This window comes from Xiphophorus hellerii, chromosome 24 (genome assembly GCF_003331165.1).
Source record: "Xiphophorus hellerii strain 12219 chromosome 24, Xiphophorus_hellerii-4.1, whole genome shotgun sequence".
In the NCBI taxonomy this organism is placed as follows: domain Eukaryota; kingdom Metazoa; phylum Chordata; class Actinopteri; order Cyprinodontiformes; family Poeciliidae; genus Xiphophorus; species Xiphophorus hellerii.
The window spans coordinates 359,307-378,422 of record NC_045695.1 but is presented as its reverse complement, the minus strand read 5'-3'; the positions used below and the strand labels follow the sequence as shown (position 1 = coordinate 378,422).

Below are 19,116 nucleotides of genomic sequence, written 5' to 3'. Positions count from 1 at the left end.
GCTACTCCAGTACAAACTACAGCTGTTCCAACTGCAACTGCAACCACACTCTCTGTAACAACAGATGGTCGCACAACAACCACAGAAGCCAAATCCAAAACAACAGCAACTCCAACAACAAATACAGCACCATCAAGTACAGCTGATGCAAAAACTACAGCTGCTACATCCACAACAGCTGGACTAACCACAACCACAGCTGCAATAACCACAACCAAAGCAGCTGAAACCACAACTACAGCAGCTCCAGCAACTACAGCTGCTTCAACAACAACCACTGCGGCTCTATTAACAACTACAGCTTCTCAAACCACAACCAATGCACCTCCAACCACAACCATAACAGCTCCAACCACAACCACGGATGCTCCAAAAACAACTACAGCTACTCCATCCACAACCACAACAGAGCCAACCACAACAACAGCGGCACCGACCACAACTACATTGGCTCCAACTACAACTACAGCTACTGAAGCACCAACTACTTCAGCTCCAACCACAACCACAGCAGCTCCAACTATAACAACAGCAGCACCGACCACAACCACACCAGCTCCAACCACAAACACAGCAGCTCAAAACACAACCACAAATGCTCCAACCACAACCAAAGCACCTCCAAACACAACAACAGCTGCACCAACCAAAAACAAAGATGCTCCAGTAACAACAACAGCTGCACCAACCACAACCAAAACTGAACCAACCACAACCACAGTTGCTCCAACAACCACAGCACCTCCTACCACAACAACAGCGGCACCAACCACAACCACAGATGCTCCAACCACATCCACACCAGCTCCAACTACAACTACAGAAGCACCAACAACCTCTGCTCCAACCACAACCACTGCAGTTCCAACCACAACCACACCAGCTCCAACCACAACCACAGCAGCTCCAACCACAACCACAGCTGCTCCAACCACAACCACAGCTAAAACCACAACAACAGTGGCTACAACCACAACCACAACAGCTCCAACCATAACCACAGCTACTCCAACCACAACAACACCTGCTCCAACAACGACAATATCTGCCCCAACCACAAACACAACCACAGCTTCTCCAACCACCACCACAACAGCTCCAACCACAACCACAGCTGCTCCATCCACAACAAAAGCTGCACCAACCACAACTGAACCAACCACAGCCATAGTTGCTCCAACCACAACCACAGCATCTCCAAACACAACAAAAGCAACACTAACAACAACCACAGCAGCTCCAACCACAACAACAGCTGCTCCAACCACAACTACAGCTGCTCCAACCACAACCACAGCTGCTCCAACCACAACAACAGGCGGTCCAACCACAACCACAGCTGATCCATCCAAAACAACAACATCTCCAACAACAACAACAGCTGCTCAAACCACGACTACAGCTGCTCCAACCACGACAACAGCTGCTCCAACCACAACAGCAGCTAAAACCACAACAGCAGCGGCTACAACCACAACCACAACAGCTCCAACCACAACCACAGCTGCTCCAACCACAACAACAGCTGCTCAAACCACAACCACAATGGCTCCAACCATAACCACAGCTGCATCAACTACAACTACAGCTGTGCCAACAACAACCACAGCTGCATCAACTACAACCACAGCGGCTCCAACCACAACCACATCTGTGCCAACCACACACACAGCAGCTCCAACCACAACCACAACAGCTCCAACCACAACAACAGCTGCTCCAACTACAACAACGGCAACTCCAACTACAACCACAGAGGCTCCTACCACAACCACAGAAGCTCAAACCACATCCACAGAAGCTCCAACCACAACCACAGCAGCCCCAACCACAACAACAGTTGCGCCAACCACAACCACAGCTGCTACAACAACAACTACAGTGGCTTCAACCACAACCACAGAAGCTCCAACTACAACCACAGCTGCTCCAACTACAAAAATGGCTGTTCCAACTACAACCACAGAAGCTCCAACTACAACCACAGCTGCTCCAACTACAACAATGGCTGTTCCAACTACAACCACAGAGGGTCCAACCACAACCACAGCTGCTCCACCCACAACAACAATTGCTCCAACTACAACCACAACAGCTCCAACCACAACCACAGTTAGTCCATCTACAACCACAGCTGCTCCAACCACAACTACAGCTGTGCCAACCACAACCACAGCTGCATCAACTACAACCACAGCGGCTCCACCCACAACCACAGATGCTCCAACCACAACTACAGCTGTGCCAACCACAACGACAGCATCTACAACCACAACCACAACAGCTCCAACCACAACCACAGCTGCTCCAACTACAACCACAGCTTCTCCAACTACAACCACAGCTGCTCCAACCACAACCACAGCGGCTCCAACCACAACCACAGCTGTTCTAAGCACAACCACAGCGGATCCAACCACCACCACATCTGCATCAACTACAACCACATCAGATACAACCACAACCACAGCTGCTCCAACCACAACTACAGCTGTGCCAACAACAACCACAGCTGCATCAACTACAACCACAGCAGCTCCAACCACAACCACAACAGCTCCAACCACAACCACAGCTGTTCCAACCACAACTACAGCTGTGCCAACAACAACCACAGCTGCATCATCTACAACCACAGCAGCTCCAACCACAACCACATCAGCTCCAACCACAACCACAGCTGTTCCAACCACAACTACAGCTGTGCCAACCACAACCACAGCTGCGTCATCTACAACCACAGCAGCTCCAACCACAACCACAACAGCTCCAACCACAACCACAGCTGTTCCAACCACAACTACAGCTGCGCCAACAACAACCACAGCTGCATCAACTACAACCACAGCGGCTCCAACCACAACCACAGCTGTGCCAACCACAAACACAGCAGCTCCAACCACTACCACAACAGCTCCAACCACAACCACAGCAACTCCAACTACAACCACAGAGGCTCCTACCACAACCACAGAAGCTCAAACCACATCCACAGAAGCTCCAACCACAACAACAGCGGCCCCAACCACAACAACAGTTGCTCCAACCATAACCACAGCTGCTACAACTACAACTACAGTGGCTTCAACCACAACCACAGAAGCTCAAAATACAACCACAGCTGCTCCAACTACAACCACAGCTGCTACAACTACAACTACAGTGGCTTCAACCACAACCACAGAAGCTCAAAATACAACCACAGCGGCTCCAACCACAACCACAGCTACTCCAACCACAACCACAGCAGCACCAACCACAACCACAGCTTCTCCAACCACAACCACAGCTGCACCAACCACAACTACAGCTGCTCCAACCACAACCACAGCTGCTATAACCACAATCACAGTTGCTCCAACCACAACAGGAGCTAAAACCACAACAACAGAGGCTAAAACCACAACAACAACAGCTCCAACCACAACCACAGCTGCTCCAACCACAACCACAACGGCTCCAACCACAACCACAAAAGCTCCAACCACGACCACAGTTAGTCCATCTACAACTACAGCGTCTCCAACAACAACCACAGCTGCTCCAACCACAACCACAGCTGTGCCAACCACAACCACAGCTGCATCAACTACAACCACAGGGGCTCCAACCACAACCACAGCTGTGACAACCACAACCACAGCAGCTGCAACCACAACCACAACAGCTCCAACCACAACCACAGCGCCTCCTAACACAACCACAGAAGCTCAAACCCCAAATACAGAAGCTCCAACCACAAACACAGCGGCCCCAACCACAACAAAAGAAGCTCCAACTACATCCACAGCTTCTCCAACTACAACCACTGCAGCACCAACAACAACAACAGCTGCTGTAACCACAACCACAGCTGCTTCAACCACAACCACAGCGGCTCTGACCACAACCACATCTGCATCAACCACTACCACAGCTGTTCCAACCACAACTACAGCTGTGCCAACCACAACCACAGCAGCTGCAACCACAAACACAACAGCTCCAACCACAACCACATCAGCTCCAACTACAACCACAGCGGCTCCTACCACAACCACAGAGGCTCCAACCACAACCACAGCTGCTCCAACCACCATTACAGCTACTCCAACTACAACTACAGTTGCTCCAACCACAACCACAGCGGTTCCTACCACAACCACAGAGGCTCCAACCACAACCACAGCTGCTCCAACCACCATTACAGCTACTCCAACTACAACTACAGTTGCTCCAACCACAACCACAGAGGCTCCAACCACAACCACAACAGCTCCAACCACAACCACAGCTGCTCCAACCACAACAGCTGCTCGAACCACAACTACAGCTGTGCCAACCACAACCACAGCTGCATCATCTACAACCACATCTACTCCAACCACAACCACAGCGGCTCCAACCACAACCACAGCTGTTCTAAGCACAACCACAGTGGATCCAACCACCACCACATCTGCATCAACTACAACCACATCAGATACAACCACAACTACAGCTGTGCCAACCACAACCACAGCTGCATCAACTACAACCACAGCGGCTCCACCCACAACCACAGATGCTCCAACCACAACTACAGCTGTGCCAACCACAACCACAGCTGCATCAACTACAACCACAGCGGCTCCACCCACAACCACAGATGCTCCAACCACAACTACAGCTGTGCCAACCACAACGACAGCATCTACAACCACAACCACAACAGCTCCAACCACAACCACAGCTGCTCCAACTACAACAACCGCTGCTCCAACTACAACCACAGAGGCTCCAACTACAACCACAGAGGCTCCAACTACAACCGCAGCTGCTCCAACTACAACCACAGCTTCTCCAACTACAACCACATCTGCTCCAACCACAACCACAGCGGCTCCAACCACAACCACAGCTGTTCTAAGCACAACCACAGCGGATCCAACCACCACCACATCTGCATCAACTACAACCACATCAGATACAACCACAACCACAGCTGCTCCAACCACAACTACAGCTGTGCCAACAACAACCACAGCTGCATCAACTACAACCACAGCAGCTCCAACCACAACCACAACAGCTCCAACCACAACCACAGCTGCACCAACCACAACTACAGCTGTGCCAACAACAACCACAGCAGCATCATCTACAACCACAGCAGCTCCAACCACAACCACATCAGCTCCAACCACAACCACAGCTGTTCCAACCACAACTACAGCTGTGCCAACCACAACCACAGCTGCATCATCTACAACCACAGCAGCTCCAACCACAACCACAACAGCTCCAACCACAACCACAGCTGTTCCAACCACAACTACAGCTGTGCCAACAACAACCACAGCTGCATCAACTACAACCACAGCGGCTCCAACCACAACCACAGCTGTGCCAACCACAAACACAGCAGCTCCAACCACAACCACAACAGCTCCAACCACAACCACAGCAACTCCAACTACAACCACAGAGGCTCCTACCACAACCACAGAAGCTCAAACCACATCCACAGAAGCTCCAACCACAACCACAGCGGCCCCAACCACAACAACAGTTGCTCCAACCACAACCACAGCTGCTCCACCCACAACAACAATTGCTCCAACTACAACCTCAGCGGCTCCAATCACAACCACAGCTTCTCCATCGACAACAGTAGTGGCTCAAACCACAACCACAACAGCTCCAACCAAAACCACAGTAAGTCCATCTACAACCACAGCTGCTCCAACCACAACTACAGCTGTGCCAACCACAACCACAGGTGCATCAACTACAACCACAGCGGCTCCACCCACAACCACAGATGCTCCAACCACAACTACAGCTGTGCCAACCACAACGACAGCATCTACAACCACAACCACAACAGTTCCAACCACAACCACAGCTGCTCCAACTACAACAACCGCTGCTCCAACTACAACCACAGAGGCTCCAACTACAACCGCAGCTGCTCCAACTACAACCACAGCTTCTCCAACTACAACCACAGAGGCTCCTACCACAACCACAGAAGCTCAAACCACATCCACAGAAGCTCCAACCACAACCACAGCGGCCCCAACCACAACAACAGTTGCTCCAACCACAACCACAGCTGCTCCACCCACAACAACAATTGCTCCAACTACAACCTCAGCGGCTCCAATCACAACCACAGCTTCTCCATCGACAACAGTAGTGGCTCAAACCACAACCACAACAGCTCCAACCAAAACCACAGTAAGTCCATCTACAACCACAGCTGCTCCAACCACAACTACAGCTGTGCCAACCACAACCACAGGTGCATCAACTACAACCACAGCGGCTCCACCCACAACCACAGATGCTCCAACCACAACTACAGCTGTGCCAACCACAACGACAGCATCTACAACCACAACCACAACAGTTCCAACCACAACCACAGCTGCTCCAACTACAACAACCGCTGCTCCAACTACAACCACAGAGGCTCCAACTACAACCGCAGCTGCTCCAACTACAACCACAGCTTCTCCAACTACAACCACAGCTGCTCCAACCACAACCACAGCGGCTCCAACCACAACCACAGCTGTTCTAAGCACAACCACAGCGGATCCAACCACCACCACATCTGCATCAACTACAACCACATCAGATACAACCACAACCACAGCTGCTCCAACCACAACTACAGCTGTGCCAACAACAACCACAGCTGCATCAACTACAACCACAGCAGCTCCAACCACAACCACAACAGCTCCAACCACAACCACAGCTGTTCCAACCACAACTACAGCTGTGCCAACAACAACCACAGCTGCATCATCTACAACCACAGCAGCTCCAACCACAACAGCTCCAACCACAACCACAGCTGTTCCAACCACAACTACAGCTGTGCCAACAACAACCACAGCTGCATCAACTACAACCACAGCGGCTCCAACCACAACCACAGCTGTGCCAACCACAAACACAGCAGCTCCAACCACAACCACAACAGCTCCAACCACAACCACAGCAACTCCAACTACAACCACAGAGGCTCCTACCACAACCACAGAAGCTCAAACCACATCCACAGAAGCTCCAACCACAACCACAGCAGCCCCAACCACAACAACAGTTGCTCCAACCACAACCACAACTGCTACAACTACAACTACAGTGGCTTCAACCACAAACACAGAAGCTCAAAATACAACCACAGCTGCTCCAACTACAACCACAGCTGCTCCAACTACAACAATGGCTGTTCCAACTACAACCACAGAGGCTCCAACCACAACCACAGCTTCTCCATCGACAACAGTAGTGGCTCAAACCACAACCACAACAGCTCCAACCACAACCACAGTTAGTCCATCTACAACCACAGCTGCTCCAACCACAACTACAGCTGTGCCAACCACAACCACAGCTGCATCAACTACAACCACAGCGGCTCCACCCACAACCACAGCTGCTCCAACCACAACTACATCTGTGCCAACCACAACCACAGCAGCTCCAACCACAACCACAACAGCTCCAACCATAACCACATCTGCTCCAACCCCAACAACAGCGGCTCTAACTACAACCACAGCTGGTCCAACTACAACCACAGCTTCTCCTACTACAACCACAGCGGCTCCAACCACAACCACAGCTACTCCAACCACAACCACAGCTGCTCCAACCACAACCACAGCTACTCCAACTACAACCACGATGTCTCCAACCACAACCACAGCTGCTCCAACAACAACAGCTGTTCCAAATACAACCACTGCTGTTCCAACTACAACTACAGCTGTGCCAACCACAACCACAACGGCTCCAACCACAACCACAACCACAGCTGCGCCAACTACAATGACAGCTGCTAAATCTACAACCATAGAGGCTCCAACCACAACAAAAGTTGCTTCAACTACAACCACAGCTGTTCCAACTACAACCTCAGCGGCTCTAACCACAACCACATCAGCTCCAACCACAACCACAGCGTCTGCAACCACAACAACAGCAGCTACAATCACAATTACTGCTGCTCCAACCACAACAACAAATTCTCCAACCACGACCACTGCACCTCCAGCATTAATAAGGCTGCTGATTTTTAAATCTGTTGAAGTATTCACCACAGATTTGGCAGACCCATCAACATCAGCATTCCAAACACGTTCTGGACACATAAGGAATAGTGTATGTTTACCATTCTTACTCCCATAACAATTTCCATTTAAAAAAAAAAAAATTAATTTATAAATTAAAATCCTATTGTATGCCTATGAAGGATATTTTGTGTCTCTTCAGCATAAAAATGTGAAATAAATTTTCTTCTAACTTAAGAAAATACAAAGGAATCTTATAAATATTGTAAGTCCTGCTTACCTAGAATGTGGTTTTAAATATACGGAAGAGGATTAGGGCCACCGAAAAGAAAAAACGAATTCTGAGTCAGAATTTGATTAAACTCAGAATTTTGACTTTAAACTCAGAATTCAGACTTTAGATTTTCTACCTGAACCAATAACAACCAAATGTATTCACTGAACTAATGTTTTTAGTAACGGCATTCTGAGAAATACATTTTCAAAAACTGTACAATTAAATTCCTTCTCTTTTTTTCATGTAGCTTGACCCACTTTTCAGAAATGTGTTCCCTTCATTCCAAAAGACTGGAGCTATGGCATTCAGGTAATTTCTTTGTAGTTTGCACAACAAATTGTGAACATCATCTTAAGACAGTTGTAGACTTTAACTAACTATACTACACTTTTCCAGAGCGGGCTCAATCATCAACTCTGTGGACCTTGAATTTGAGTCATCTTCTACTCCTAATGATACACTTGTCTCAGAGACGTTGGTTAACCAGCCTTCAATAATGGCAGAATTTCACATAGATCCTGCGACCGTTTCTGTCAGCAACACAGGTAAGACAAAATGATACATTCAAGAAAATCAAATATTTGCGCAACAAATGAAAAAAGAAACACTGACAGAAATGTTAATGAACATTGAAAAAATATAATGGAATTGAGTTACATCACTTGAAAACACCAATCAAACTTTAATTAAGAAGAAAACTTTAGTATAATTTTGAATAAATTTTAGAAACAAACTTAAAAAATGTTGTTCCTCTAAACTGTGCAGTCATACTAACTGCAACAAATATTACAGTAACTGACACCACCACGACAGCTGCTCCAACCACAACCACAACCGCTCCAACCACAACCACAGCTGCTCCAACGACAGCTACAGCTGCTCCAACTACAACAACAGCGACTCCAACCACAACGACAGCTTCTCCAACTACAACCACAGAAGCTCCAACTACAACCACAGCTACTCCAACTACAACCACAGAAGCTCCAACTACAACCACAGCTGCTCCAACTACAACAATGGCTGTTTCAACTACAACCACAGAGGGTCCAACCACAACCACAGCGGCTCCACCCACAACAACAATTGCTCCAACTACAACGACAGCGGCTCCAATCACAACCACAGCTTCTCCATCGACAACAGTAGTGGCTCAAACCACAACCACAACAGATCCAACCACAACCACAGTTAGTCCATCTACAACCACAGCTGCTCCATCTACAACTACAGCGTCTCCAACCACAACCACAGCGGCTCCAACCACAACTACAGCTGCATCAACTACAACCACAGGGGCTCCAACCACAACCACAGCAGCTCCAACCACAACTACAGCTGTGCCAACCACAACCACAGCTGCATCAACTACAACCACAGCGGCTCCAACCACAACCACAGCTGCTCCAACCACAACTACATCTGTGCCAACCACAACCACAGCAGCTCCAACCACAACCACAACAGCTCCAACCATAACCACAGCTGCTCCAACCACAACAACAGCGGCTCCAACCACAACCACAGCTACTCCAACCACAACCACAGCGGCTCCAACCACAACCACAGCAGAACCAACCACAACCACAGCTTCTCCAACCACAACCACAGCTGCACCAACCACAACTACAGCTGCTCCAACCACAACCACAGCTGCTATAACCACAATCACAGTTGCTCCAACCACAACAGGAGCTAAAACCACAACAACAGAGGCTAAAACCACAACCACAACAGCTGCTCGAACCACAACTACAGCTGTGCCAACCACAACCACAGCTGCATCATCTACAACCACAGCAGCTCCAACCACAACACCAACAGGTCCAACCACAACCACAGCTACTCCAACTACAACCACAGAAGCTCCAACTACAACCACAGCTGCTCCAACTACAACAATGGCTGTTTCAACTACAACCACAGAGGGTCCAACCACAACCACAGCGGCTCCACCCACAACAACAATTGCTCCAACTACAACGACAGCGGCTCCAATCACAACCACAGCTTCTCCATCGACAACAGTAGTGGCTCAAACCACAACCACAACAGATCCAACCACAACCACAGTTAGTCCATCTACAACCACAGCTGCTCCAACCACAACTACAGCTGTGCCAACCACAACCACAGCTGCATCAACTACAACCACAGCGGCTCCACCCACAACCACAGATGCTCCAACCACAACTACAGCTGTGCCAACCACAACCACAGCATCTACAACCACAACAACAACAGCTCCAACCACAACCACAGCTGCTCCAACTACAACAACGGCTGCTCCAACTACAACCACAGAGGCTCCAGCTTCAACTGCAGCTGCTCCAACTACAACCACAGCTTCTCCAACTACAACCACAGCGGCTCCAACAACAGCAGCTCCAACCACAACCACAGCTACTCCAACCACAACCACAGTGGCTCCAACCACAACCACAACTGCTCCAACCACAACCACAACAGCACCAACCACAACAACAGGAACTCAAACCACAACCACAGTGGCTCCAACCACAACCACAGCTGCTCCAACCACAACCACAGCAGCACCAACCACAACCACAGCTTCTCCAACCACAACTACAGCTGCTCCAACCACTACTACAGCTGCTCCAACAACAAAAACAGCTGCTCCAACCACGATCACAGTTGCTCCAACCACAACAGCAGCTAAAACCACAACAACAGCGGCTACAACCACAACCACAATGGCTCCGACCACAACCACCGCCGCTCCAACAACAATTACAGGTGCTCCAACTACAACGACAGCGGCTCAAACCACAACCACAACAGCTCCAACCACAACCACAGTTAGTCCATCTACAACCACAGCGGCTCCAACAACAACCACAGCTGCTCCAACCACAACTACAGCTGCGCCAACCACAACCACAGCTGCATCAACTACAACCACAGCGGCTCCACCCACAACCACAGATGCTCCAACCACAACTACAGCTGTGCCAACCACAACCACAGCATCTACAACCACAACAACAACAGCTCCAACCACAACCACAGCTGCTCCAACTACAACAACGGCTGCTCCAACTACAACCACAGAGGCTCCAACTTCAACCGCAGCTGCTCCAACTACAACCACAGCTTCTCCAACTACAACCACAGCGGCTCCAACAACAGCAGCTCCAACCACAACCACAGCTACTCCAACCACAACCACAACTGCTCCAACCACAACCACAGCAGCACCAACCACAACAACAGGAACTCAAACCACAACCACAGTGGCTCCAACCACAACCACAGCTGCTCCAACCACAACCACAGCAGCACCAACCACAACCACAGCTTCTCCAACCACAACTACAGCTGCTCCAACCACTACTACAGCTGCTCCAACAACAACAACAGCTAAAACCACAACAACAGCTGCTCCAACCACGATCACAGTTGCTCCAACCACAACAGCAGCTAAAACCACAACAACAGCGGCTACAACCACAACCACAATGGCTCCGACCACAACCACCGCCGCTCCAACAACAATTACAGGTGCTCCAACTACAACGACAGCGGATCAAACCACAACCACAACAGCTCCAACCACAACCACAGTTAGTCCATCTACAACCACAGCGGCTCCAACAACAACCACAGCTGCTCCAACCACAACTACAGCTGTGCCAACCACAACCACAGCTGCATCAACTACAACAACAGCGGCTCCAACCACGATCACAGTTGCTCCAACCACAACAGCAGCTAAAACCACAACAACAGCGGCTACAACCACAACCACAATGGCTCCGACCACAACCACCGCCGCTCCAACAACAATTACAGGTGCTCCAACTACAACGACAGCGGATCAAACCACAACCACAACAGCTCCAACCACAACCACAGTTAGTCCATCTACAACCACAGCGGCTCCAACAACAACCACAGCTGCTCCAACCACAACTACAGCTGTGCCAACCACAACCACAGCTGCATCAACTACAACAACAGCGGCTCCAACCACAACCACAGCTGCTCCAACCACAACTACATCTGTGCCAACCACAACCACAGCAGCTCCAACCAAAACCACAACAGCTCCAACCATAACCACAGCTGCTCCAACCACAACAACAGCGGCTCCAACCACAACCACAGCTACTCCAACCACAACCACAGCGGCTCCAACCACAACCACAGCAGCACCAACCACAACCACAGCTTCTCCAACCACAACCACAGCTGCACCAACCACAACTACAGCTGCTCCAACCACAACCACAGCTGCTATAACCACAATCAAAGTTGCTCCAACCACAACAGGAGCTAAAACCACAACAACAGAGGCTAAAACCACAACCACAACAGCTCCAACCACAACCACAGCTGCTCCAACCACAACCACAACGGCTCCAACCACAACCACAGCAGCTCCAACCACAACTACAGCTGTGCCAACCACAACCACAGCTGCATCAACTACAACCACAGCGGCTCCAACCACAACCACAGCTGCTCCAACCACAACTACATCTGTGCCAACCACAACCACAGCAGCTCCAACCACAACCACAACAGCTCCAACCACAACCACAACAGCTCCAACCATAACCACAGCTGCTCCAACCACGACAACAGCGGCTCCAACCACAACCACAGCGGCTCCAACCACAACCACAGCAGCACCAACCACAACCACAGCTTCTCCAACCACAACCACAGCAGCACCAACCACAACTACAGCTGCTCCAACCACAACCACAGCTGCTATAACCACAATCACAGTTGCTCCAACCACAACAGGAGCTAAAACCACAACCACAACAGCTCCAACCACAACCACAGCTGCACCAACCACAACTACAGCTGTGCCAACCACAACCACAGCAGCTGCAACCACAAACACAACAGCTCCAACCACAACCACAACAGCTCCAACTACAACCACAGCGGCTCCTACCACAACCACAGAGGCTCCAACCACAACCACAGCTGCTCCAACCACCATTAAAGCTACTCCAACTACAACTACAGTTGCTCCAACCACAACCACAGCGGTTCCTACCACAACCACAGAGGCTCCAACCACAACCACAGCTGCTCCAACCACCATTACAGCTACTCCAACTACAACTACAGTTGCTCCAACCACAACCACAGAGGCTCCAACCACAACCACAACAGCTCCAACCACAACCACAGCTGCTCCAACCACAACAGCTGCTCGAACCACAACTACAGCTGTGCCAACCACAACCACAGCTGCATCATCTACAACCACAGCAGCTCCAACCACAACACCAACAGCTCCAACCACAACCACAGCTACTCCAACTACAACCACAGAAGCTCCAACTACAACCACAGCTGCTCCAACTACAACACTGGCTGTTTCAACTACAACCACAGAGGGTCCAACCACAACCACAGCGGCTCCACCCACAACAACAATTGCTCCAACTACAACGACAGCGGCTCCAATCACAACCACAGCTTCTCCATCGACAACAGTAGTGGCTCAAACCACAACCACAACAGATCCAACCACAACCACAGTTAGTCCATCTACAACCACAGCTGCTCCAACCACAACTACAGCTGTGCCAACCACAACCACAGCTGCATCAACTACAACCACAGCGGCTCCACCCACAACCACAGATGCTAAAACCACAACTACAGCTGTGCCAACCACAACCACAGCATCTACAACCACAACAACAACAGCTCCAACCACAACCACAGCTGCTCCAACTACAACAACGGCTGCTCCAACTACAACCACAGAGGCTCCAGCTTCAACCGCAGCTGCTCCAACTACAACCAAAGCTTCTCCAACTACAACCACAGCGGCTCCAACAACAGCAGATTCAACCACAACCACAGCTACTCCAACCACAACCACAGTGGCTCAAACCACAACCACAACTGCTCCAACCACAACCACAGCAGCACCAACCACAACAACAGGAACTCAAACCACAACCAGAGTGGCTCCAACCACAACCACAGCTGCTCCAACCACAACCACAGCAGCAACAACCACAACCACAGCTTCTCCAACCACAACTACAGCTGCTCCAACCACAACCACAGAGGCTCCAACCACAACCACAACAGCTCCAACCACAACCACAGCTGCTCCAACCACAACAGCTGCTCGAACCACAACTACAGCTGTGCCAACCACAACCACAGCTGCATCATCTACAACCACAGCAGCTCCAACCACAACACCAACAGGTCCAACCACAACCACAGCTACTCCAACTACAACCACAGAAGCTCCAACTACAACCACAGCTGCTCCAACTACAACAATGGCTGTTTCAACTACAACCACAGAGGGTCCAACCACAACCACAGCGGCTCCACCCACAACAACAATTGCTCCAACTACAACGACAGCGGCTCCAATCACAACCACAGCTTCTCCATCGACAACAGTAGTGGCTCAAACCACAACCACAACAGATCCAACCACAACCACAGTTAGTCCATCTACAACCACAGCTGCTCCAACCACAACTACAGCTGTGCCAACCACAACCACAGCTGCATCAACTACAACCACAGCGGCTCCACCCACAACCACAGATGCTCCAACCACAACTACAGCTGTGCCAACCACAACCACAGCATCTACAACCACAACAACAACAGCTCCAACCACAACCACAGCTGCTCCAACTACAACAACGGCTGCTCCAACTACAACCACAGAGGCTCCAGCTTCAACCGCAGCTGCTCCAACTACAACCACAGCTTCTCCAACTACAACCACAGCGGCTCCAACAACAGCAGCTCCAACCACAACCACAGCTACTCCAACCACAACCACAGTGGCTCCAACCACAACCACAACTGCTCCAACCACAACCACAACAGCACCAACCACAACAACAGGAACTCAAACCACAACCACAGTGGCTCCAACCACAACCACAGCTGCTCCAACCACAACCACAGCAGCACCAACCACAACCACAGCTTCTCCAACCACAACTACAGCTGCTCCAACCACTACTACAGCTGCTCCAACAACAACAACAGCTGCTCCAACCACGATCACAGTTGCTCCAACCACAACAGCAGCTAAAACCACAACAACAGCGGCTACAACCACAACCACAATGGCTCCGACCACAACCACCGCCGCTCCAACAACAATTACAGGTGCTCCAACTACAACGACAGCGGCTCAAACCACAACCACAACAGCTCCAACCACAACCACAGTTAGTCCATCTACAACCACAGCGGCTCCAACAACAACCACAGCTGCTCCAACCACAACTACAGCTGCGCCAACCACAACCACAGCTGCATCAACTACAACCACAGCGGCTCCAACCACAACCACAGCTGCTCCAACCACAACTACATCTGTGCCAACCACAACCACACCAGCTCCAACCACAACCACAGCAGCTCCAACCACAACCACATCTACATCAACTACAACCACATCAGATACAACCACAACTACAGCTGCTCCAACCACAATTCCAGCTACACCAACTACAACTACAGTTTCTCCAACCAAAACCACAGAGGCTCCAACCACAACAGTTCCAACCACAACCACAGCTGCTCGAACCACAACTACAGCTATGCCAACCACAACCACAGTTGCATCATCTACAACCACAGCAGCTCCAACCACAACCACAACAGCTCCAACCACAACCACAGCTGTTCCAACCACAACTACAGCTGTGCCAACCACAACCACAGCAGCTCCAACCACAACCACCACAGCTCCAACCACAACCACAACAGCTCCAACTACAACCACAGCGGCTCCTACCACAACCACAGAGGCTCAAACCACAAAAACAGAAGCTGCAAACACAACCATAACAGCTCCAACTGCAACCACAGCGGCCCCAATCACAACCACAGCGGCTCCATCTACAACCACAGCTGCTCCAACTACAACCACAGTGGCTACAACCACAACCACAGAAGCTCCAACTACAACCACAGCTTCTCCAACTTCAACCACAGCAGCTACAACAACAACAGCTGCTCAAACCACAACCACAGCTGCTCCAACCACAACCACAGCGGCTCCAACCACAACCACAGCTGTTCCAAGCATAACCACAGTGGCTCCAACCACCACCACATCTGCATCAACTACAACCACATCAGATACAACCACAACCACAGCTGCTCCAACCACCATTACAGCTACTCCAACTACAACTACAGTTGCTCCAACCACAACCACAGAGGCTCCAACCACAACCACAACAGCTCCAACCACAACCACAGCTGCTCCAACCACAAAAGCTGCTCGAACCACAACTACAGCTGTGCCAACCACAACCACAGTTGCATCATCTACAACCACAGCAGCTACAACCACAACAGGTCCAACCACAACCACAGCTGTTCCAACCACAACTACAGCTGTGCCAACCACAACCACAGCAGCTCCAACCACAACCACAACAGCTCCAACCACAACCACAGCGGCTCCTACCACAACCACAGAGGCTCAAACCACAAAAACAGAAGCTGCAACCACAACCACAACAGCTCCAACTGCAACCACAGCTGCTCCAACTACATCCACAGTGGCTACAACCACAACCACAGAAGCTCCAACTACAACCACAGCTTCTCCAACTTCAACCACAGCAGCTCCAACAACAACAGCTGCTCAAACCACAACCACAGCTGCTCCAACCACAACCACAGCGGCTCCAACCACAACCACAACAGCTCCAACTACAACCACAGCGGCTCCTACCACAACCACAGAGGCTCAAACCACAAAAACAGAAGCTGCAACCACAACCACAACAGCTCCAACTGCAACCACAGCGGCCCCAACCACAACCACAGCGGCTCCATCTACAACCACAACTGCTCCAACTACAACCACAGTGGCTACAACCACAACCACAGAAGCTCCAACTACAACCACAGCTTCTCCAACTTCAACCACAGCAGCTCCAACCACAACCACAGCGGCTCCAACCACAACCACAGCTGTTCCAAGCACAACCACAGCGGCTCCAACCACCACCACATCTGCATCAATTACAACCACAACAGCTCCAACCACAACCACAGCTGCTCCAACCAAAACAGCAGCTCGAAACACAACTACAGCTGTGCCAACCACAACCACAGCTGCATCATCTACAACCACAGCAGCTCCAACCACAACCACAACAGCTCCAACCACAACCACAGCTGTTCCAACCACAACTACAGCTGTGCTAACAACAACTACAGCTGCATCAACTACAACCACAGCGGCTCCAACCACAACCACAGCTGTGCCAACCACAAACACAGCAGCTCCAACCACAACCACAACAGCTCCAACCACAACCACAGCTGCTCCAACTACAACAACGGCAACTCCAACTACAACTACAGAGGCTCCTACCACAACCACAGCTGCTACAACTACAACTACAGTGGCTCCAACTACAACCACAGAAGCTCCAACTACAACCACAGCAGCTCCAACTACAACCACAGCGGCTCCAACCACAATTCCAGCTACTCCGGCTACAACTACAGTTGCTCCAACAACAACCACAGTTGCTCCAACAACAACCACAGAGGCTCCAACCACAACCACAACAGCTCCAACCACAACCACAGCTGCTCCAACTACAACAACAGCAGCTCCAACCACAACAACAGCTGCTCCAACCACAACCACAGTGGCTCCAACCACAACCACCGCTGCTGCAACTACAGCTACAGCTGGGTCGACTACAACCACAGCGGCTCCAACCACAACCACACCTTCTCCAACCACAACTACAGCTGTGCCACCCACAACCACAACAGCTCCAACCACAACCACAGTTAGTCTATCTACAACCACAGCAGCTCCAACAACAACCACAGCTGCTCCAACCACAACTATAGCTGTGCCAACCACAACCACACCAGCTCCAACTACAACTACAGCTGTTCCAACTACAACCACTGCAGCTCCAACCACAACCACAACAGCTCCAATCAGAACAACAGCTGCTCCAACTGCAACAACGGCTGCTCCAACTATAACCACAGAGGCTCCAACTACAACCACAGCGGCTCCAACCACAACCACAGCGGGTCCAACTACAACCACAGCTTCTCCAACTACAACCACAACGGCTCCAACAACAACAGCTGCTCCAAGCACAACCACAGCGACTCCAACCACAACCACAGCGGCTCCAACCACAACCACAGCTGTTTCAACCACAACGACAGCAGCACCAACCACAACCACAGGTACACCTACCACAACCACAGAGTCTCCAACCACAACAACAGCTGCTTCAACCACAACAACTGCATCACCAACCACAACCACAGCTGCTCCAACCACAACATCAGTGGCTCCAACCACAACCACAGCGGCTCCATCTACAACCACAGAAGCTCCAACCACAACCACAGTGTCCCCTACCACAACCACAGAGGCTCCAACCACAACAACAGCTGCTTCAACCACAACAACAGCTGCTCCAACCACAACCACAGGTACACCTACCACAACCACAGAGGCTCCAACCACAACAACAGCTGCTTCAACCACAACAACTGCATCACCAGCCACAACCACAGCTGCTCCAGCCACAACATCAGTGGCTCCAACCACAACCACAGCGGCTCCATCTACAACCACAGAAGCTCCAACCACAAGCACAGTGTCTCCTACCACAACCACAGAGGCTCCAACCACAACTATGGCAGCTCCAACAACAAAAACACCTGCTCCAACCACAACATCAGCTGCTCCAACTACAACTACAGCTGTTCCAACAACAACCACAGCTGCTTCAACTGCAG

The 19,116-nt window shown here is 50.7% G+C and overlaps 1 protein-coding gene and 1 long non-coding RNA gene across 2 annotated transcripts; one reads left to right on the top strand and one right to left on the bottom strand.

The window, feature by feature from the left end:
- Window positions 1–129: 129 nt before the first annotated feature.
- LOC116715888 (uncharacterized) lies at window positions 130–837 on the bottom strand. The gene is made up of 3 exons (XR_004338288.1): window positions 803–837; window positions 326–469; window positions 130–262 (listed from the first exon to the last, which is right to left on the bottom strand). It is a non-coding gene; the product is annotated as an uncharacterized LOC116715888 (long non-coding RNA).
- Window positions 838–4,719: 3,882 nt separating this feature from the next.
- On the top strand, window positions 4,720–5,202 carry LOC116716275 (integumentary mucin C.1-like; the record flags this gene model as incomplete). The annotated part of the gene is made up of 2 exons (XM_032557195.1): window positions 4,720–4,992; window positions 5,140–5,202. Coding segments are annotated over 2 exons (336 nt in total), but the record flags the coding sequence as incomplete, so codon positions are not given.
- Window positions 5,203–19,116: the final 13,914 nt, after the last annotated feature.